Source organism: Vigna unguiculata, chromosome 7, assembly GCF_004118075.2.
Source record: "Vigna unguiculata cultivar IT97K-499-35 chromosome 7, ASM411807v1, whole genome shotgun sequence".
NCBI classification, from domain to species: domain Eukaryota; kingdom Viridiplantae; phylum Streptophyta; class Magnoliopsida; order Fabales; family Fabaceae; genus Vigna; species Vigna unguiculata.
The window spans coordinates 24,912,752-24,935,028 of NC_040285.1; the positions used below are offsets into that span (position 1 = coordinate 24,912,752).

Consider the following 22,277-nt stretch of genomic DNA (forward strand, 5'->3'; position numbering starts at 1 on the left):
ATGAAGAAATTTTTGATTTGATATAGATTTTCTGCGTAGAATTTTTTAATTTCCTAGATATAAAGATAATGAATGAAGCAAAAATACAAATAAGGATATTACACAGTAAAGTATCTAACTTTCTAAAACTTTGATGGTAGAAGATAAAGGTTTGGGTCTCAGAAACAGTTAGCCCACAATACCATCAGTTATTAAAAAGTTTATGCTGATGGGCCGGCCCATAATAATCTCAACTCGCGAATGTTCTTCTTCGAAATAGTCACTTCCCACTTCGTCTTCTTTGTTGTATAATAGAATGATACAGAGTTCTTGCTGCGTCTGCTGGGTCGCCTGAAGGGTAAAGGGGTTTTCGTCAGCACAGCATGGTATAGTTGTTTCCTCACCCTTTTTGGCATTTTTTCATATGTTTTTTTTGTTTCTTAATTTTAGTTTTTTTATTTTTTGTTCACAATGTTTTCCGTTGTCACATTTTTAATAGGATTTCCAGGGATTCCTAAACGACTTGCAGGATTGGGAACTTTCTAGAAAGGATAAAACACAAACAGTGAAGTCACAACAGGAAAATGTTGGTAATTTTATTTTAACCATCAAAATTTTCTATCATCGTCCAACTGTGTACGTTTTGAGTATACTTCAACAAGCATTATGATTCTTCAATTGACCTCTTTATTATTGGCAGTTTATTTTCTCTTATATTGATGTTTTTGTTGTGGTGGATGGATTATGAATGTACATGTACCGTGAAGAACCAAGACTTTTGTTTTACCTTGTTTGACTACTTCGTCTTTTTTATCAAATGGTGGAATTCAGTGATACTATTCTCTAACTAATGGAGATTTTGTTCTTTGTATGAGGAGGTTTGTTAATGGGTTACATTTTGTTGTTTACATATTTGTGGTACAAAGGGAATGTGAACTCTGAATATGCTGCCTGAAAACAATGAACATTTATGAACGAAAATAATTATTGTTGTAGCTCGAACTATGGGTTCAGATAACCATAAATTGGCGGAAGTTTGCACCTTTTATTCAAAGGATCTTTTGTGGAATGTCGAAAGCGTAATTTCTGTTCTAGGTTTTCTTAAATTTCCATGCTTTCTTGTACTTAGATGGTCTTAAAACAAGGAAAGGACCCCTTGATTTTGCTTATGTTGCATATCTTAAATATGTTTGTGCTTGTGTATGTATGGAGGAATTAATGCATGCGTGATGTGTCATTCTGACAGCAATTCACAAAAGCTTCATCTTCTCGACTGACTGGATCTTCTCCAGGATTGTACGGTTTATCAAAAATTAATGATCCTTTGAATCGGTTGCATGGTAGTTTTGTTCCTGAAGATGTTCCTGATGCTGCTTCTGAGAAAGATCTGGTAAGTATTTTTTTTTTTTTCTTTCCCTCTGTTTCAGTCTCCGGATGACGGGGTTGGATTGATATGGATGACGGGGTTGGGATTGATATGTTGAGATATTATATATTGATTTTAGTGGTGCTGTCTTGCATGATGCTGATTATTCAATTTCTTTGCATCTTACAGGGAAATGAGTTTTTCAAGCAGAAGAAATTTAAGGAAGCTAGAGACTGCTATTCAAGGAGCATTGCCCTATCACCAACAGCTGTAGCATATGCAAATAGGGCAATGGCCAATATCAAGCTCAGGAGGCAAGCTTACATTACGTATTTAAAGAAGTTTGGCTGACTCATCAAAATATTTATAAAGTGTTGGATTTTATTAATATTTGAATTTGAAGTAAAAGAAAGTTAATTTTGCAATTATTGTGAATCGTTATTGGGTCTATCAACTCACTGATTCTGTGTGGCTTACTCATCAAAATATTCACTAAGTGTTGGATTTTATCAGATTTGAACTTTAAATAAAAGAAAGTTAATTTTCCAATTATTGTGAATTGTTATTGGGTCTATCAACTCACTGATTCTCTTGAAAGGATCTTCGTTTCTGAAGTTAATATGTTTTCTTCCTCATCTATTTTGTGTCTGTAGATTCCAAGAGGCTGAGGATGACTGCACAGAGGCCTTAGATCTTGATGATCGTTACATAAAAGCATACTCACGAAGAGCAACAGCTAGAAAAGAACTTGGGAAAATTAAAGAATCAATGGAGGGTGTGTTTACACTTGAATATTGCACTTGTCCATTAACTACATATGTAACATTCTGATTTTGAATTCTTGAGTCTCAAATTTGCTAAATCACAGATGCTGAATTTGCTTTGAGGTTGGAACCAAACAATCAAGAAATCAAGAAACAGTACGCAGATGCTAAATCTTTGTATGAGAAAGTAAGTATATCACTATTTCCAGTATTGTTAGATGACTTACTATTTTTAATTTACATACACTAAGGAGTGCTTACGTAAGTCATGGAAATATTAGTTTTGAACTTGATGTTAACCAATAACCAGTTTACATACTGGCACTTAACAGCAGACAAGAAAAGTATATTTAGTAGCTGACATAGCATAAAATCAATTGAATTGATGTCTTGAACTAAGGTTATAAAATGTCAGGGCCTTTGATTTATTAAAATCAGGACAGATCAAGGAATTATGATGTTAACAAGACTTTAGAGATGGGATGAGGGGATGCTATACTTGACAATAGTGATTGGTGAATGGGATTCAAAAATTGAAATCGTTAAGAATGTAGATCATAAGTCTTCTTGAAAAGAAAATACTGCTGGTTGAAAATCTATGAGTAGATATAATATAACCGTCTCCCACTACCGACAAATCATTGATAGAAAATGATAAGTACAGCTGTTTGTGAGCGCATATTATGGCCAGTTCATGTAGTCCGTACCAGACATTTGGTTGATAATGTCTGCATATTCAAACGCATGAATGTAGAGAGGGAAAGTTCGTTATAGAACGAGAGTATAGATCAGAGACTAGGATTTAAGCACCGTCATTTATTAGCTACTTTGGTTTTTTGTATATTTCCCCCCGTAGGTTCTCTGCTGCATAGATTAATGTTTTTTCTTTCTTTTTTTAAATATCTATCCAGGATATTCTCCAGAAAGCATCGGGAGCTCTGAGAAGCACTGTACAGGGAACTCAAAAAGTGGGAAAGTCAGAGGTAAAAGTTAACGGAGGCAGCATCCACCCCATTTCACATGGTACTCAAAAGTCTGGTCCAGCTGAAGTTAATCATAAAAAGGTACGAAACACTAGAGCTTTCAATATCACATTTCAGGATATATCGTTATGTTTATGGATGAGAGTGTTAAGTAGTACTTTGTTTGTGCTTTTCATGTAAATGTAGTTCACCCTAAAGTTTGGCTATGGTTTTGATAGGTTAGTGAGCAGCAAATACCTGTTAAAGAATCACTTATAACAGAGGAGGTCGATAGCAGAGACACAGTAACCAGAAAAAGGCCTCAAGCACAAGGAGTTGATGATTCTAAGAAAGGTTTGAGTGCAAGTAACAGTTTGGAACAGGTGAAATATCTTAAAATCCTTCCTTCTTGTCAAGTAATCTAGTTTCACTGCATATCCTGGTCCTGTTGGAAGCAACATGTATTCTTTCTTATCTTTAAAACACAAATAAATGTTTTTATGTTCTTCACGAGTTCTTATTTAAATATGAATTATCCACATCCTATTCTTTTGGATCTTTATTAGAAACACCACTCTGTAATTTTGCTACTTTATTTTTATTCTCAGTAAATATTGGGCTTTTTAATGATGTATCCAAGTGTGGTTTACTTTCAATTGTTATTTAGGTTTTACCTCTACGACTTTTGTGTGGGTATATTTACATTTTTTTTTGTGCTTCTGGAATTTTGGTGTTAGTAATTGTGCATAAATGCATATTCCTTTTGTATTCCCATTTTTGATGAATTTGTTTTCGTGTTTTTTTCTTGACAGAGAAATCACAGAATTAAACCAGAAATGAAAGCATCTGTTCAACAGCTTGCTTCTCGTGCTGCTTCTAGAGCCATGGCCGAAGCTGCCAAAAACATAACACCACCAACCACTGCGTACCAGTTTGAGGTCTCGTGGAGAGCATTTTCGGGTGATCTTGCTCTGCAGGCTCGTCTATTAAAGGTGTACAACTTTTTCTAATTCATTTTTAATTTGATTATGTTGTCAATATCTAGCATATTTGGCATGGAATTATTAACAAGAGGTTCCATTTTATGCTTAAATTTCTGGAGTTCAGTGCTCTGCTTCATGTTGTAACAAACCTTTTTTTTTGTATGTTAGGCTATATCTCCCCAAGAATTACCGAAAATATTCAAAAATGCTTTATCTTCTACCCTCCTTGTTGACATCATCAAGTGTCTTTCATCTTTTTTCACGTAAGTGGACATCTACAGAAGAAATAAATATTTTATTGTTTTGATTCATTTGTGATAATGAATTTGCTCCTTTGGCAGTGAGGACATGGATCTGGTTGTCAGTTACATGGAGCATTTGATCAAAGTTCCAAGATTTGACATGATTGTAATGTGCCTTTCATCAACAAATAAGGATGGTACGTATTCTTTATAACAGTAAAAGAATTCTAAGTATTTCTTTTGCCACGCCTTCCTAAATCTATTGAAAGTTTAAAGTTATCAGGACATAAACAAGGTATAAAAAAGTGGAAAGATGAGTAGGTATAGGCAGAATAAGGGTCTCTAGTTTAAAATATGAAATGGTTAGAGAAGAAAGCAACGAAGATACAAAAATAGTAATGCCTTTTCAGCGGGAAAAAGTAAAGATTAACCCTTTTCATTGAATGGTAAATGCAGCAGAAAATTCTGTAACTTTATCAGACAACTGATGATGGTTTGTGAGGATAAGCCAAAGGTAGTTGTGGATGCGTCAATAACTATAGCCGATTTTAACATCTGGTCTCCCCCCTAAACCAAGAAAATGTAGATAAAATAAACGAGAAAGTAATATTATGGTCTGTGGTAGTAGTAACTAACCCTAATAATTCATGGAGTATATCTTGTTGGTTGCTTAGTTTCTTATGGTGTTACTTGCTATTTCGAACTAATGGTTATTGTTGTCAGAATTTTCAATCTGATGGATTAAGTTGGTTATATTTTGTGCAGACATACGGAAGATCTGGGATGAAGTGTTCAAAAGTGAGGCAACACCAATCGAGTATGCAGAGATTCTAGACAACCTCCGATCAAAGTTCTGCCTTGGACAGTGACATCTTCACTTGTATGTTCTAATGTTATTTTGACTCGGTGGATCCTCTCCCATACGCAACCATCTTCACTTGTAAATTATTATGCTATTGAAATTGAAATATTGGAGCATTATTGACGTTCAGCTTGATCCATCGATAAAAAATGGGAGGAAAAAGAAAGCAAAAATGTGTATGCTTGATGCTGAGGAAGGTCTACGTTTAAATGCTTTTTCCTTTCACGATTTGGGTATTGTAAAATGAGTAAACGTTAAGAGGTAGTTCTAGCTGATAACGAGAAAATCAGCTGTTTATACTTTATTTCATTTATAATTTTGAATGTGTAGGGATATCGAATATTGATTTTTGTAAGTGACAAATGTTGCTTATTTTACTCTTAAAAGTGAGTTGCTTTAAAGGAGCTTACATTTCCTTGGTGTGAATCCGAGCACTTTAGAATACGGGTGGTAATTAGGGCCTCCGGCATGTAGGTTTGCAGAAAATATGCGGGGTGGTCTATAAGTTAAACCAATAAACTCGTCACAGCTTGTTGCAGCCCATGTGGATTGGTTCACAAGTTCGTATAAAATAATTTAAAAAAAAAAAAAATGTATTTGTGTATATTAGTTATTTTTTTTATAGACTCTTGTATTAATTTAAAGACAAGTATATTGACGTTCCAAACTTTTGTATAATTAGAAAGATAAGTATTATGTATTTTTAATGTGCTAAAAATTTAAAAAATATATTGTGTATATAGCATGAATATAGATATAAAGAAAATGTTGAATTATCAATTTATCATCTAACTCTCTGAAATCTTTACTTAATTTTATAAACTTTTTAAAGTTTCTTAATTTTTAAACATTGAAAAATTTATCATAAGAATTAAAAAAAAATGCAGGTCAGTCTACGGGCTGCGAGTCAAGTGATATGTGGGGTGGGTCAATGATTACAATCCACATAAATTGTGCAAAACGGGCCAGTCCGCGGTCTTATGCGAGTCGGGTCTAAACTGGTTGGACCGGTCCGCATTACCATTCCTATCTTAGAATGTGTCGGGGATTATTTTGAAAATTTTATTATTTTAATAATTGATTATATGTATTATGTTGCTATACAAAAGAAATATATTTTTTTATAATTGCTTTAGTTGTCATTTTTAACTAGATAATTTGTCTTTTATTAAATTTAAATAATTGTTTTTAATCAAATATATAATCATATAATATTACATAACTTCTCAGCTTTTATTCTTACAAATACTGGTATGTGTGCAATTTGTTAAAAAATGATGGTAAGAAAATGAATTTCCCTCTGATGTGATAACATCAGTTTTTAGTGTTATGTTGGGCCTGTACACGGATATGCATTGTGATTTGCTACGTTGAAAATACACAAAAAGAAAAGAAGGATGAAAGTGAGTGAAGTATAGTACAATTCCTTAGTTGGGTGCACTGGAAAGAGCCTGCCAAATCTCTTTAAGAAAAATGTAAACTTGTCAAAATTTCATAACAAAACTGAATACAAAGAGGAAATAAACAGAGTTGAAGTTGGCCATGTAATAAATTGTATTATTTTACATATTTTATGTTACTGTTTTAAATTTAATTTTTCTATTTCTACGGTAGTTATTTCATTTTATTTTACTTTTTAATTTTTAATTTTTTTTCTCACTTATATATTTTATTTCTCCAATATTGTACTCTAACACGAGGATGTTGATAGATATTGCGGGTATCAGAAGTATTCATTCCTAGCTCATTCTTTTGTATGTTAACATATTGTCGGCGGATTATCAAATGAGATATTGGCGTATCATGAACAAAATATTTGAAGGATTAAAATAATATATTCAAAAATTATATATATATATATATATAAAAGTATAAATAATTTCGTGTTAAAATTTTTTATATATACTTTTTATATAAATAATAATTTTGGAGCTGTATTTATATAGAATTCATCGTAAATAAATTTTTATAATTTATTTTTTTACTTATCGAATATGTTCAAATCTAAAAACTTATTTTCTTTCTGGAATAATACTCATATGAAAGTGTAACTTTTTTAATCTTAACAAAGATATCTTTAATTCAACCATTGAAATCAATATATTATTTTATTCTTCATCAATATGTATAGTTTAAAAAAAAACTTAAAATTAAAAGATTATTTATAAAAGTTAAATGAAATATTGAGAAACATAATTATTTAAAGAAAAATATATGATAATCAAGTCACAATTAAAAAAGAGTTAAGAAAAAATATATTACATAATTTTTTCTTTCTTATTTATAAGAAAATAAATATACAAGAAACTTATAAGATGAAAAGAAATATTAACTATTAACCTAGTATTCCACTATCATGAGATAAAAGAGAATTATCTTTTTTATCTCTATAAATGAAAGAGAACGGATGAGAAATGAGGATAGGAATAATAAATTTGTGTATATTTTTTTTTTAGAAACAAAAGAAGACATGCAACGGATAAAAATTAGTACAATATGTAAAAAACTTAAAAGAAAATGAGAGATAACATAAATAATATATCGATAAATTTTGTTTACTTTATTATATTTAATTTAATGTTTTATTATTTATTAACGTTAAATATTATACTTTATGAAAGAAATAAAAATGTATCTAATTTAATTTTTATCGATATAATGTATATTACACATATAACATCAAAATGAGTTTGATCCCTCTACAACATTTGAAATAATTTCAAAGTACAATACTTTTAGGTCGTGTTCTTTTGGGATGAATTATTGTTCCAAGGTAATTGTGAGCGTTAATTTAAAAGAATTATTGTGTTATTGTCTATTGAATTAAGAGCGAGACAAGACGATGATTTGCGATATTAGATTTGTAACATATGAGATTTGAGAGTGATAGTGCCCATTTGACTAAAATAGCCTTGGTCTATGTTGTTGTACTTTTTTTATGTGCCCTACCACTCTCCTTCCGTTTGATTTTCCCTACCCCTTCCCTCCTTTCTACCATTGTTGTTTCCTCCTTTCCACCATTATTGTTGGTGGAGGACACGCATGGTTCGAGAAACACAACTTGGAGTTGGATCTATTTTAGTAGAACCAGATCTATGGGTGAATGGAACCTATTCTCTTTTCGTGCAGCACTCGTGGAACCAATTTCGTTTGACTTGTAACCTGTTCTGTTTTCAAATATATTATAATATTTATTTTTTCAATACATAAATATTATTAATAATTTTATTCATGATAAAAAATATCAAAAATTAATTACAACTTATCTAAATATTTTTTATATTATTTTTAACACCAAAGACAATTACGTAATCTTACTTTTTCATCTATTAAATTTAATTTTTTATTAGTCACATCAGTCAAATTCTTCACAAACTTTCACAAAAGGTACTCTCAATCCACTTCATTATCACCCTCAAATCTCTTCAAAAGAACAACATAAATTTCACCACTTAAATAAATCCAAATCAATTATCTCCCTCTCCCTCGAATCATTCCTCATAAAAGAACACACCCTTAGCCCATACCAATAATATAGTTGAGTTGACCTTCGACTCTAACAACCTCGACTTGACTTTCAACCTAAGTTACTAAACTTAGGTTAACTCGACTCAATATTTGGCTTAGACAGACTCAACTCAAAATTGTGGTCCAACTAACTCATGTTGACTTTTGTCCCAGGTCAACTCGGTTTGACATTTGGTCTCAATTAAGGATGACAACGAGTCGGGTTGGGCACAAATAGTGTCTACCCGCTACCTGACCCGCAACAAAAAATCCAACCTATTATTCATCTTGTTATCTATATGATATTGGTTTAAAAAATATGCACGAGTTTTTTAAAACCTACAGGTATCCTGGATACCCGCAAGTGCGGGTAGTATGATACCCGCAGGTGACACGTTTACAAACGAATATTAAATTGTTTGTTACCTGTTACCCCATGATTACTCGCTCGTTTGAAGTATCCACTCATGACATGTAGTAGATTTTATCCACGGATACTCGGGGGCATGGATATTTTTCCATCCTTAGTCCCAATTGACTTAGCTAAACCTTTGATCCACACCAACTCATCTCCATCTTCGTCCCTAATTGACTGGAGTTGACTTTCGGTAGGGATCACTTTGCTCGACCTTCGATCTAGGTCAACTCAACTTGACTCTTTAGTCTAATTGATTTAAGACGACCTTCGACATGGGCCACCTTGGCTCAACCTTCTCGTGAGCCGAATCATTTTGACCTTCATCCCAAGCTAACTTAGCTCAACCTTTGACCTAAATTGACTCGTCTCGGTCTTCAACTTGTACCAATTCTCCTGGATCTTCGACTTTAGTCGACTCAACTTGACCTTTGACCCTAACTAACTTAGTTTGACCTTCGTCTTGGTTGCTCAACTCGACCTTGGGTTAGGGTTAACTAAATTGATTATTCGACCTAGTTGACTTGTATTGACTTCTATCTTGGGCTGACATGTCTCATCCTTTTACTTGGATTGGCTCGTCCAACTTGCAGCCAGGTCAAATCGACTTAGCATGTATCTGACTTGATTCAAACTTTATTAACCTTAGTTGATCTTGCGTAACTTTGACCTAAATGTAACTTGAACGATCTATTTGAGTTAACCATGACCTATCAGCCTTTTATTACTATTTTGATCTTTAAAATCTTTTGGCCTTTTTAACTTCGACTCGTATGAGTTAGAACCAATCCCTCTAAGCTGATCCGAATTAACAGCCTTAGGCTATGTTCGCTTTAACTTATTTACTATTGATAAGGAAGGAAAAGCGAGAATTTGTTGTGTTCGTTTTCAACAATTTAGGTGGATGTGAAAGCAGGGAAAGGGAGGATATAGCATTCATTCATTCCGCGCACTAACGAGGAGATATGCGAAGAAAGATCAGTTTTTTACATGAAATTACAATAATAACCTTTTTAACCTATTTTTTTACTTATATTTTTTCATTTATTCTATACTGCAGTTACCTTTTTGCTTTTCATATTACTTCATATATATATATATATATATATTATATAATTTATAATTCTTAATTCTTAATTCATTAATATTCAAATAAAGAATGTTGAAAAAAATATATAAATATGCACATATGTTATAATAATAATAATAATAATAATATATTTTATTTTTAATTATTTTTATAGTTAAGGACAAAATGGTAATATTTCATTTTTTATCAATTGAAATTTTTTTTAATCTATTACATCAATCAAATCATTCACAAATTCTCACAAACTTTACTTTCAAATTCATTCACAATCACTTCTAAATCCTTTAAAAAAAATAACACACAATTTACTCTTACATCTATTCAAATCCATTCATTTCATCTCTCTCAAACCCATCCACTCAAGTGAACAGAGCCTTAGTGATACTAATTGAATAATAAATAGATACAAAGAACTCTTCCCACTCATAATGGTGAGACCGGTTTCAAACTCTTTAGAGTGGGACCATTTGGTAGAAGGCCCTGTTAAGATGTCTGGTTTATTTGTCCAAATAAATAAAAATTATTTGGTCCGGCCTTGATTTTGTGTTTTGGGTTATGAGACCAATATGAGAGGCCACAACACACTCATAAATGAATTAAACTGTGAGTGATATAGTGTCAGCATGTGGTGATCAAAGTTAACCGGAAGTAGGATCCCGCTGGACCCCACCCAAGCACCACTTCGTCAACAAAAACTTTCTTACTTCATCAATATTTTAAAATTTATAACTTAATTTAATGCTTTCAACAAATTATTTTTATTAAAAATGTAAAATAGTTTCTTAATACATTCCAATATATTTAGATTAATAAAATACTTCAGAACTTTCATGGGCTAAATGACTTTTTCTAGCACCAACTAAATATGCATTATTAAAAAGATTCTTTAGCCTTAAGCAACTCAACGCATGCCATGTGCAATATTATTGTCGCGTGTTGCTATATGGTACCCTATAACATTATCTTCATCTTTCATCATCTTATTAGCTTTTATAATTATAAGATTTTCATAATGACGGTAATTATGTTTCATGATTACCCATTAGTTCTGAATTAAATGAAATGACTGATTTTAGAAAGTGTTGAGTTCAAAATTAATATATCTTTTTCATAGACAGTGTGAAAAAAGTACCTTTTTTTTTCTATTAAAATATCTTTGTTGAATCGGCAACTATATATACATTAAATCAATTGAAGTATTAAAAAGTGAGTTTTGTACTCATGGTAGTTTGATTGAGGAACGTGCTACAAACGAATAAAGAGTTTGAGGACTGTGACAATGTTTGTATTTAGTTATACAATTTTCACTTTTAACTTATATACATACATACAAATTTTACCTTTAAAATGTTTATTAATTTTTTCCTTGTACATTTTTACACGAGGTATAATTTTGTTATTACTGCTCTTTTATTTTTCTGCTTCTACATTTCTTTACCTAAATGTGACACTTTTCTTTTATTCTAAATTTAGTTAAAAATATTTTATAATAAAATACAATATTAATGGTTAAATGTGCAATATGAAGTAATAATAACTTAAAAACTATAGAACAAAATTAAATAAAAAATTTTAAATTAAAACTTACGAGAGTTCAAATAAAATACTAAGTTTAATTAATAATAAAATAAATGTAGTCCATGTTCATGTGATATTTGGATAAACGTTGCTGTAAGGCATCGCCGTTTTCCAAATAAGTCAAAAACGTCTTCGATGATACTAATAAAAGAAACACAATTAACAGTTATTATAGTCCCTGAGGAATAAATGCACTTTATTATATACATATTTTTCTCATTGACCTATTCAAACCAAATTTGCTTCGCTATGTTCCAACATTTCAAATCATGTGACACAACATTTTTTAATCTCTAACAAATCATTAAAAGCAACATGCTACATTTTTATAAATTTCAAATTACGTGTTTAATAAATAGAAATACTTAAAAATATTTAATTTGAATAAGTTGCGCGTGTTGTCCACTCACCGCTAAAATTCGCATGTAGTACCCAATGGAGAGTTCAAAATAAAGTTGACCAGGGAAAAAATTGTGACACAACAGTTTGAAATTGTAACAGAACAGTTTTTTCCACAAGCGTGCAAGACTGTGTTTAAAATTTTGTCCAACAAGGATAAAAAAATTAGTTGTTGTGGGGTGTGTTTTGGAAGTTCTGACACTGTTTGAAAGCGCAGGGGCATAGGTACATAGCTTTTACAGCGAAAGAAAAAGAAAAAGGAAAATGAATTGGTGTTCCACCTGACACAATCACGTGATCTTCCGCATCCAATCCAGCACACAGACACGACATAGTCACACCTTAACTTCTCTTACGCCCACGCGCCATCTTTGTTCTCTGTTCGCTGCACTTGTTTGTTACAGTTCACTCTTTTTCTCTCCATTGTCTCCTCACTGTAGAGTCGGGGTTCACCTTCCGCTCCCAGATCTTGAGTGAGGTGCTGCTTTTGTTGTCTCCTTTCTCTCTGCCTTTTCATTGTTGATTTTGGTCTTCTCTGGAGTTATCTGGAACTTGGTGGTTGTTATTCTGGTTTTTTACTTGCTAATGTTAGATTTTTATTTTTTTTTTTAATTTTTATGCGGTTGGTTTATGCTCTGTCTATTCTTTTCTTGGTGGGTTGGTTTTCTATTGTTTGTGCTTTTTGAAAAACTGGGCATGTTTGTTGCTGTTTAATGTGTAAATGGTTTTGGTTGCAGTGTGGTACTTCCATTTTGGCTTTCGGGTTTTGCTGAGTGTGTTCTTTGGATCCTGGCTTTGTTGCAGTTTTCTTTGTTTTTGTTTGACTTTCTATTTTGAGTTGACTTATTCATTAGGGCTTTTTGTTTTTGCTGGTTGATTTTGGATTTTTTTTTTGGTCGGGTATTTTAGCTTGGTTTGCTCTAAATTTGGCTACATTTTGGTCTTGTGTTTGGAATTGCAGGCAATGGGTGTCATCTCTAGGAAGATCTTCCCAGCATGTGGGAACATGTGTGTTTGCTGTCCTGCTTTGAGGTCAAGATCACGCCAACCGGTCAAAAGATACAGAAAACTGCTTGCTGATATATTCCCTAAGAACCCTGTTAGTGTCTTATCTCATCACACTCTTTTTCCTCCAAAAAAAAATGGAAGTAGTAACCTCAATGAACTCCTTTGTTCACCACCATTGCAGCTGGTTTAGCCAATGGCTCATTTTTTTCTATAGTATGAACACTTACAAAACAAATTTATTGTAGAATCTAGCATTTACATATTCATTATATCCCCTTTGAATGAGAACATTGTTGTTTCCCTTACCTGAAGCATAAAAATTGAACCATCTTGTTACTTCTGTGCATTGCCATGGGTTATTGTTTGGACAAAACTTATGTACAACTCCTTAGACTCTATTAGTGTTGTTTTCCTATTAGAATTGTACTTTCACCTAGGTAATCTGCATAATAAAGGTTTTCATTTAAGGTGAACTTAAATTTCTGAGTTGAAACTCCAATTCTGATTGGATAATAGCACCAAAGTCCTAAGGAAACCTTGTTGTTTTCAGTTATTCCTTGTTCTCAATGCAAAGAACTTTTTATGAAACTCAGCATGCTTGTTGGTGAATCAATATAGTTTACTATATGTCAATCTCTTTCGACTTTACCATCATATGTACATGAAGTAGAAATCCAGTCACTGTATTCATTTTTCAACAACTCTTGTCAGGATGAGACTCCAAGTGACAGGAAAATCATCAAATTATGTGAATATGCTGCTAGAAACCCTTTCCGGATTCCAAAGGTATTTCATTATTATATTTCGTATGTGTATTTGTAAGTACTTTTATACACAAAAGAGGAAATCGGGAAGGATCGATTTGTTGAAGTTCACTATTTCTGCTGTTTCTGCTAGATAGCAAAATATCTTGAAGAAAGGTGCTCCAGGGAACTTAAATCTGAGCACATCAAAGTGGTCAATATTATAATGGAATCCTTCAACAAGTTGCTTTCCATTTGTAAGGTTCAGATGTAAGTTTCTCATGATTGATTAGCATGTTTCCACTATCAAACAATTGATATGTTATGGATTCTTTCCATTAATGCATTATAATAAAGATATTGATCTCTACTGGCTTGTCTTTTGGTGATTCATCTTTGAAAGAATTTTTATCTATCTCTTGCATATTCCAGAGCATATTTCGCTGTTGATGTACTTAATGTAATTTCGGAGCTCTTGAGCTATTCTAAGGATGAAACCATCCAGACACTTGGTTGCCAGTGTTTATCGAGGTTCATCTACTGTCAGGTGAATTATACAATCCAAAAACCCTAAGATACATATTGTGTGCTTGCATTTGTTGTTTGTGCATGATTGTAATTGGGTTAGATCAATGTTTACCTGGGTTTATATACTTGTAAACAGAAAAAAACTTGACACAATGTCTTTGTATAGAACTCAAATTTAGTGTATATTCTAGTGATTTTCAGTAGTGAGTTGACAATTTATAAGATGTCTCATACTGGTTTGGAATATGGTTGAAATACTCCCAATAAGACTTGGTCAATCCTCCTTCCTTGAGCTAACTTTTGGTAGTGAGTTAAGCCTAACCTCCATCTGTAGTAAAAATTTTTAGTACGAGGTGGTGTATTAACATGTCCCATGCTTTTGAGGAACTTGAACTAGCTTTTGCTAGTGAGTTAGGCTTTGTCTGTTTTTAATGATGACTATAATCCTTCCATGGCTATTACATTTGATCTTTCTCATAAAGATTCATTGATTGGTTTTCCTACTACTTTCTTCCAAACTATAAATAAGCTGATGTTAATTTCCAATGCGTATTCATGCTTTTGACACAATGAGAAAACAGGTGGATGCTACATATACTCATAACATAGAAAAGTTGGTGAGGAAAGTATGCATGCTATCAAGAGAACAAGGTGAAGCAACTGAAAAGCGCTGCTTGAGGGCATCAAGCTTGCAGTGCCTTTCAGCAATGGTAATCTGTGCCTCATTTTGATTTGCTTTGTACTCATGATGTTTTACATTTTAAGTTCATTCTCTTATAATTGCTTTCCACTGTTTATTCTCCCATAAAAATTCGTGGTTGTGGTGTGTTCATCATTTATCTGACTTTCTTTCCTTTTGGCAGGTTTGGTTTATGGCTGAATTTTCACACATTTTTGAAGATTTTGATGAGGTACTTACAAATTTAACGATGCTCCCCATTGGAATCATTCTAGCCTTTTAATTGTTGGAAATGGCACATTTCAAATTAATAATGAGGTGAAAATATGATGAAATAATTTTCTGCGTGAAGATATACGGGACTTCTACCTTTCCAAGGTTTTATGATGCTTTCAATTTCATGTCTAAAAAGTAATAACCCATTTGTCATGGAAGTTTGATGTTTTCGCTTATGGGGTACTAGGAATTAAACCTGGCAGACATGTAGCTACAATTATATTGTATTTTCTTTGATCAATAAGCGCATCTGAATTTTTCGTAGCGAATTTGTTTGTCTCTTGTGTCAGATATTGTTACTAATTTGTTGAAAATGTAGATTGTTCATGCCACTCTAGATAACTGTGAGTGGAGTAGACAAAATGAAGATGCTGATGCCAGGGCAGAGGCACATCATAATTGGGTGGATGAGGTTGTCCGTTGTGAAGGTCGAGGTGGTTCAGTTATTGGCACTAATGACAATCGATCTAGTTGCTTGATCATACAGCCACGACCAGAAATAAAGGATCCTTCCCTTTTGACTAGGTATATGTTATTCAAAAGCTTAAAGAAAAGTGTATATATGTGTTATTCTGTCTGTTGCACTGCGTTTAATCACTCTTTGGTTCCCCTTTTAATTTTTTTTTATTATAGAGAAGAAATTGAAAAGCCAGAAATATGGGCTCAGATATGTATTCAAAGAATGGTTGAATTAGCCAAGGAAAGCACAACTATGCGTCGTGTGCTGGATCCAATGCTTGTCTACTTTGACTTTAGACAACATTGGGCTCCTGAGAGAGGGTTAGCAATGATAGTTTTATCCAGAATGGCCTACTTCATGGAGAACTCAGGTACTATTCCTCTCACCACTTTTCAGTGGATATGTTGTCAAATTTCATGTTTTACCTTCAAAAGCATGTGGACTTTATTTTGAAACTGCCATGAGCCATGGGAGAAGTTCTATATCAGGGTCTTTTGTAGAATCTTCTATTCTTTTTCCATAGTGATGATTTTCTTCTCACCTTTTTTCAACAGGGAATCAACGCTTAATTTTGGCTTCTGTGATACATCATTTGGACCACAAAAATGTCGTGAATGATCCTCAACTTAAGACCTTCGTTGTTCAGGTTGCCACATCTTTAGCCATGCAAATTAGATCTGGGAGGGGCTTGGCAGAGATAGGTTTTGTTGGTGATCTTTGCAGACATCTTAGGAAAAGTCTTCAAGCTTCCACTGAATATGTTGGGGAGCAAGAGTTGAACTTAAATATCTCACTTCAAAATTCCATTGAGGACTGCTTACTAGAAATTGCCAACGGGGTAGGCTCATGAATGCCCCTCTATTCCCTCCAAGAAAACATTATTAATTTGGTCATTGCATTTCAACAGCTACTAAACTACCCTTTTTCTTTCATTGGTTAGGTCACTGATGCCCAGCCACTTTTTGACCTGATGGCGATTACCCTAGAAAATATACAATCTGGTGTTGTTGGTCGAGCAACCATTGGATCTTTGATCATCCTTGCTCGTGCAGTCACCTTAGCATTAACTCGTTTACAGTCACAGCAGGTGAGAGGAGCTTCTTAATCAGATAGTGTTTATAGCAAATTATGTCGACTGCGAATTGAAGCTAGAATATCTAGTATCATAGTTTACAAAATATGATTATATATACTACTAAAGTTTTACATGTTAAAGAGAGAGAGAAGAGTGGCATTGTCTGGATCATAACTTTGAAATTCGAATTGATAAACCTTTTTTCCATTTGTGTATTTAGGGAGTATTGGAATACATATCTGTTTGATCAAATTTTGATGCTTCCTTCTAGGGATTTCCCGAAGCTCTTTTTGTGCAACTCCTAAAAGTGATGTTGCATTCAGATGTGGAGGCTCGTGTTGGAGCACACCTTATATTTTGCGTTCTTCTTTTTCCAAGTTCCTTCCATACACATGAAATTTCTTCTCTGCGGTCGCGATATCTAGATCAACACAACAAAAGGCATTCTCATACTGCTTCTGTGTCTGCATCTGCTTCGATTACAGCTTTACTTGAAAAACTCCGTAGAAATAGAGATAGCACCAAGGCTGGAAATCATGGGAGTACTGTTCATGATGGTTGCCAAGAAAGGGATATTGTAGCAGAAGACTGGAAGCAGGGATGTGGCTTAAAAAATTCCCCTAACTTTTACAAGCTCAGTTCTATAATTGACAGGGCTACAGGATCGCCTAGTTTGACTGACACGGTTAGTAATTAATTGGTTTTGTTAATTGTGGTTATTTTTGAGTAAAATGTTGTCTTTACTAAGTTTTGGTCTTGATGGGTTCTCAGGAACCGTATGTTATGAAACTAACTGAAGATCAAATGGCGCAACTGCTTTCTGCCTTTTGGGTTCAAGCCAATCTTCCTGATAACTTACCTTCAAATATTGAAGCTATAGCTCACTCATTCATATTGACACTAATAGTTCTACGCATAAAGGTAGAATTTTATATGTATTTTATTACTTTGTCTTTGTCATTTTTCGTATCCCAGTATATGTTGAATTTCTGCTTCTGGATAGATCATGCATGGTAAATTGAGTTTGTTTGAGTTCCCAATAAAAGTCAATCTTCAATATAGTATAATAGACGTAAGTGAAATTAATTTACCGAAGTATCTGTGACTTTGACTTTGGTAAAAATATAATGTCATAGCAGGCTATCAAACTACACAAATTTGTTGAACTTGTCATCTTAAATTATTCTCTTCTAATTTGGTCTCCTTCCATTTGTCTTATGTTAACCGTGGCTGATTGCCCTGCCTTATAGGTGAATATATCTATGCTTTTACAGTTGGTAAATATTGGATTCTCATTTTCGTAAATTGAATATAATCAAAATCTTCACTGCACTTTCTGCAATATACTTCTATAAATATTATACTGGGTATAATGTTCTAAATTCAATGTTGCAGAACCTGAAAGACAGAGATAACCTAGTGATCCGATTTTTCCAGCTTCCTCTGTCTCTCTGGACTATGTTGCTGGACCAAAATAATGGTATGACATGCATATTTCCTTATGTGGACTATTTATAATTTCAAAGGACTTACACATTTTAAGGAAAAGAGAAAGATGTGAAATTGTTGTACTTGTTCTTGCAGGAATTATGCCCCCAGCTTGTCAGAGATCTGTATTTGTGTTGTCTGCTGGCATGTTGGTATTTGCCTGCAAAATATTTCAGATTAATGATGTGAATGAAGTTTTTGCGTCATTGCCAATGTCTGATGTGAGTAACTGCTGTGGTTCTGATGCTACACTACATTTTAATGTTTGTTAGAGGAACTCTCCACTGATTTTGATGGTATAGAAAGGCATGATTTTTATGCAAAATCTGAAGTATATACATCTTGATTCTTGACAATTACATGTTTTTTTATGACTAGGTTGATCCTTTCTTGAGTATCGGTGATGATTATCAAGTATATGCTAAGATCAATGTGGATGTGAGAGAATACGGTACTGCTGCTGATAATCAGTTAGCCTGTTCAATATTGTCAGAATTACAGAACAAAATACGTGAATGTCACCAGACCATAAGGGATGCTTTGGTTCATAATTTATCTAACGTTACTGAGGTATGACATTATATTCAGTGATCATATTTTGTTCATAAATTCAACACTCTCATTTTCTGGTGCTGTCCTGTTTCTTAAGTTGGATGCAGATGAAGTGGCTATGCTGTTGTCAGAGACATTCAAGCCTGATGAAGAATTCGTGTATGGTCCACAGTCAATGCTTGATCAAAACCAAATAATCTTTCATTCCCAGGAGTCACTATCATTTGATGGGGTATGTTATTACTGTGATTGATGTCTCAGTAGATGTTGTCCTTTCTATTACATGCACGAAGATGTTGTCCTTTCTGTTCTAGTGTTCGTGTGCGCACGCATATGGAAACAGTTCAAAATGTGTTCCATGACATTATATTTTGTATCTCACAAATGTCATTGGCCATGGCTTGATACCATGGGTTTGATTGTTTAGCCCTTACCACTGCAGACTGAAAGCTTCCTGGCCATAAAAAGAGAATGACTTTTTATTTGTAAACATGAAATGGAAGTTTAATACCAATGTTTCAATATGTTTGCTTTTCCCCGAGTATGCAGGATTTTCCCTTAAATTCAGCTGGTGAAGATGACACAATCAGTGAAGCATCTGTCTCTGACCTTTCTCGATTTATTCCAAAGATGCCTGTATCCCCTTCTGCACCTCATGTTATCAGCATTGGACAACTTATGGAATCGGTAAGTTCTCTGTCTTGCATGTGTGTATAATCACAGGCCAATTCGAATTGGAATGCATACATTTCATTGTTACTCATGATTACTGTTCTTCCTACAAGCTCAACAACCTATCCACTGTTTGTAGGCTTTGGAGGTAGCAGGTCAAGTGGCAGGAACCGCAGTCTCTACTTCCCCCCTACCATACAACGCCATGGCTAGCCAGTGTGAATCACTTGGGACATGTGCAAGGAAGAAGCTTTCAAATTGGCTGGCCTTTGAGAACCATTACATCCAAGAAGCTGATAAATCGTTTCTGGCCATTGCAGATGTTAGAAACTCAGCACTTGAAAAGGTTTGTTCTGATTCTGATAACACTGGATGGTGCAATCATCATTTGTCATGATTCCACTTAGTTTTTAGAAAGGGTAAACAATGTTTTTGGTTTCTCTAAAATTTTTAAGAATTACCATAAATATATTCTGTGCTGTTCTAAATGAATCCAACTCATTAAATGCAATGCTGACATTGTTAACTTGTTACTATTTTTGTAGGTAGGAAATGGTGATGGGCATGGGCAACTGGCAAGGGACCCCATGAGGCTACCTCCTGCAAGTCCCTTTGACAATTTCCTCAAGGCTGCTGGGTGTTAAGATTAGGTTTTCCATGCTTACATCTTCTGTTATGTATAGTTCTAGTGTTAAATGTTGTTGCAGGGTTCAGTTTCTAGGGTCTGTAATCAGTCCTTGTAAAGGACTAGTAGGTAAATCCCAGTACTTTGACTTCAGTGATGAATATAATTGTAGAACGACAATTTCTCTATCTGTTGAACTGTTCCAATCTAAGGTCTTTATGATATGGAGTCTGTATCTGTTTATCTGGGTCCGACATGCTTGTCCCACGTACTGTTTTGGAGTCAATTGCACTGCAATTCGCTATTTTTGTGTAAATCCAGTGATTAATGCACTGCAATACTCTCGTGGGCACTGTCTGTTCGTGGAAGGCTATTATTGGTTGCACGTGTTCACCAAGTCAAAATCTGTCACAATGCATGCATAAAGAAGATCAAGATCATGTGCAGTCTGCAACTCTAAAGTTCACTTTTTTTTCCTTTCTTTCAAATTTTTATACAGTAAAAACAGTAATTTTAAACGATTTTCATTTTAGATTTGTAAAATTACATATGTTATCGCATTCAGGTTTTCAAATCAGCTCTTAAAAAGTCTCACTAAATCAGTGTTTTTGCAACATGTTCTTGTTGCACTTTCTTGTTAATATCATACTCTGTTCATAGACTTGTATAGTGGTAATTTGGATGTTTTTGAAAGTCTATGTTTGAGAGTGAGTAAAGTTTTTGGAAGATTACATTGTGCAATTTGAAAGGATTAAACTAACAGTTCTCTTTGGAATTATTTGCAGTTGTTTTTTAACTGGAAAGAAAAGAACCTAGATCACGCATAAAGAAAAACCAGAAAATACTATTATCATTGTTAAAGGAAATAACTCACTATGTTTTACTGTATAAAAATGAATTTTGGAATAAACAGGTGGGAGAAGTATATTAAAAAAATTGGAACGTTAGAGTATGAAACTTCATAGTTTACTAGAATAAAAATTGAAAAAAACTATGTTTAAGAAAAGCTAATACAATCTAACAAAGTGCCCATGCACCAAAATACATTATTATTTAAATCGACAAATTTGTTTTCATCGTTAATCAATTCTACTTTTATTTTACATCTGACATGTATGTACATTGTATAGACAAAAGATTAGCCTAGAAAAATCTCATCCGAGTCTAGTACACTCCTACCTATATGTGGCAAAGTGTGTCTCATCATGAGTTGGGACAAAATTAAGTTAGTTTCGTTTTTTGATGGTAAAAAATTTTGTACTCAATTCAACTTATAAGGAGTAAATTCAACTTTAAAATATTTTATTATCTATTTTATTTTATAAATTTACTATAACACAATAAAATAAATTAATTAAACTTATTTATTTATAGTTATAGAATTAAAGTATTAATTTATTTCAGAAATATTATTATAAAGATAGTAACTAAAAATTAAAATATTAATTTATATGATTGACCAAACAAATAATTTAAAAATCTAAATATTTTTTTATTATTGAATAGATTCTAATACTTCAGAAGATTAAATTATTATTTTACATAATTATAAGTATTAAATAATTAAAATAAAAAAGTGATGAAAAAATAATATAAAAATTATAAAATATGATTGTTGATGGATTACATGTTAATCAACTTTCAACTCGATTTGAATTGGTTTAGTTAACTTACATTTAAAAAAATAAATTCTTTTTCTAACCTAACTCAATTTAAAGACAAATCGAGTTGACTCAGATTTATATCCACTTTAACACCTCTACTCATATCTCATATTTATATAATAATATAATTAATATAATAAAAGTAAAGATTATACATTTTATTATCTATCAATTTTATTCACATTTTCCTTGTTTTTTTATTCACCTACTTGCTTTCTTCACTCTTTAATAATTATTAACTAAAAAACCAAATTATTGGTTATTACACCTTGTATAAATATTAATTAAAAATTATAAGTTAATTTAAATTTGATATTAGTTTTAATAATGTTTTCATCTACATAACATTAAAAGTACTCT

At 32.9% G+C, this 22,277-nt stretch overlaps 2 protein-coding genes across 5 annotated transcripts; both read left to right on the forward strand.

Annotated features, from left to right (window-relative positions):
- Positions 1–244: 244 nt before the first annotated feature.
- LOC114189867 (RNA polymerase II-associated protein 3) lies at positions 245–5,573 on the forward strand. 4 transcript variants are annotated; one of them, XM_028078587.1, is made up of 12 exons: positions 245–365; positions 479–569; positions 1,272–1,369; positions 1,535–1,659; positions 1,999–2,120; positions 2,214–2,296; positions 3,021–3,173; positions 3,311–3,454; positions 3,884–4,063; positions 4,223–4,317; positions 4,396–4,493; positions 5,062–5,573. In XM_028078587.1, exons 1-12 carry the CDS (start codon positions 363–365, stop codon positions 5,163–5,165), a joined length of 1,296 nt encoding a protein of 431 aa, XP_027934388.1. In that variant the 5' UTR covers positions 245–362; the 3' UTR covers positions 5,166–5,573. The 4 variants fall into 4 exon arrangements, with proteins under 4 accessions (XP_027934388.1, XP_027934386.1, XP_027934387.1 ...); XM_028078585.1 differs by having other exon boundaries at positions 479–565; positions 1,226–1,369; XM_028078586.1 differs by having other exon boundaries at positions 265–365; positions 488–565; positions 1,226–1,369.
- Positions 5,574–12,378: 6,805 nt separating this feature from the next.
- Positions 12,379–20,507, forward strand: LOC114191502 (protein EFR3 homolog B). Its single transcript, XM_028080693.1, has 20 exons — positions 12,379–12,625; positions 13,109–13,246; positions 13,867–13,941; positions 14,053–14,168; positions 14,331–14,445; positions 15,008–15,136; positions 15,290–15,337; positions 15,701–15,906; positions 16,015–16,211; positions 16,396–16,679; positions 16,782–16,928; positions 17,188–17,601; positions 17,688–17,837; positions 18,312–18,396; positions 18,501–18,625; positions 18,783–18,974; positions 19,054–19,188; positions 19,506–19,643; positions 19,768–19,974; positions 20,174–20,507. Exons 2-20 carry the CDS (start codon positions 13,112–13,114, stop codon positions 20,270–20,272), a joined length of 2,997 nt encoding a protein of 998 aa, XP_027936494.1. The 5' UTR covers positions 12,379–12,625; positions 13,109–13,111; the 3' UTR covers positions 20,273–20,507.
- Positions 20,508–22,277: the final 1,770 nt, after the last annotated feature.

What these genes read in the sequence shown, in the direction of transcription:
- LOC114189867 (XM_028078585.1), top strand. An exon ending in GCCAATATCAAGCTCAGGAG is followed by an intron (nt 1,660 to 1,998) that starts GCAAGCTTACAT and finishes TTGTGTCTGTAG; the next exon opens with ATTCCAAGAGGCTGAGGATG. An exon ending in CTAAATCTTTGTATGAGAAA is followed by an intron (nt 2,297 to 3,020) that starts GTAAGTATATCA and finishes ATATCTATCCAG; the next exon opens with GATATTCTCCAGAAAGCATC.
- LOC114191502 (XM_028080693.1), top strand. Translation starts at nt 13,112, where the DNA reads ATGGGTGTCATCTCTAGGAAGATCTTCCCAGCATGTGGGAACATGTGT. An exon ending in CTCGTTTACAGTCACAGCAG is followed by an intron (nt 16,929 to 17,187) that starts GTGAGAGGAGCT and finishes GCTTCCTTCTAG; the next exon opens with GGATTTCCCGAAGCTCTTTT. An exon ending in GTTGCTGGACCAAAATAATG is followed by an intron (nt 18,397 to 18,500) that starts GTATGACATGCA and finishes TTGTTCTTGCAG; the next exon opens with GAATTATGCCCCCAGCTTGT.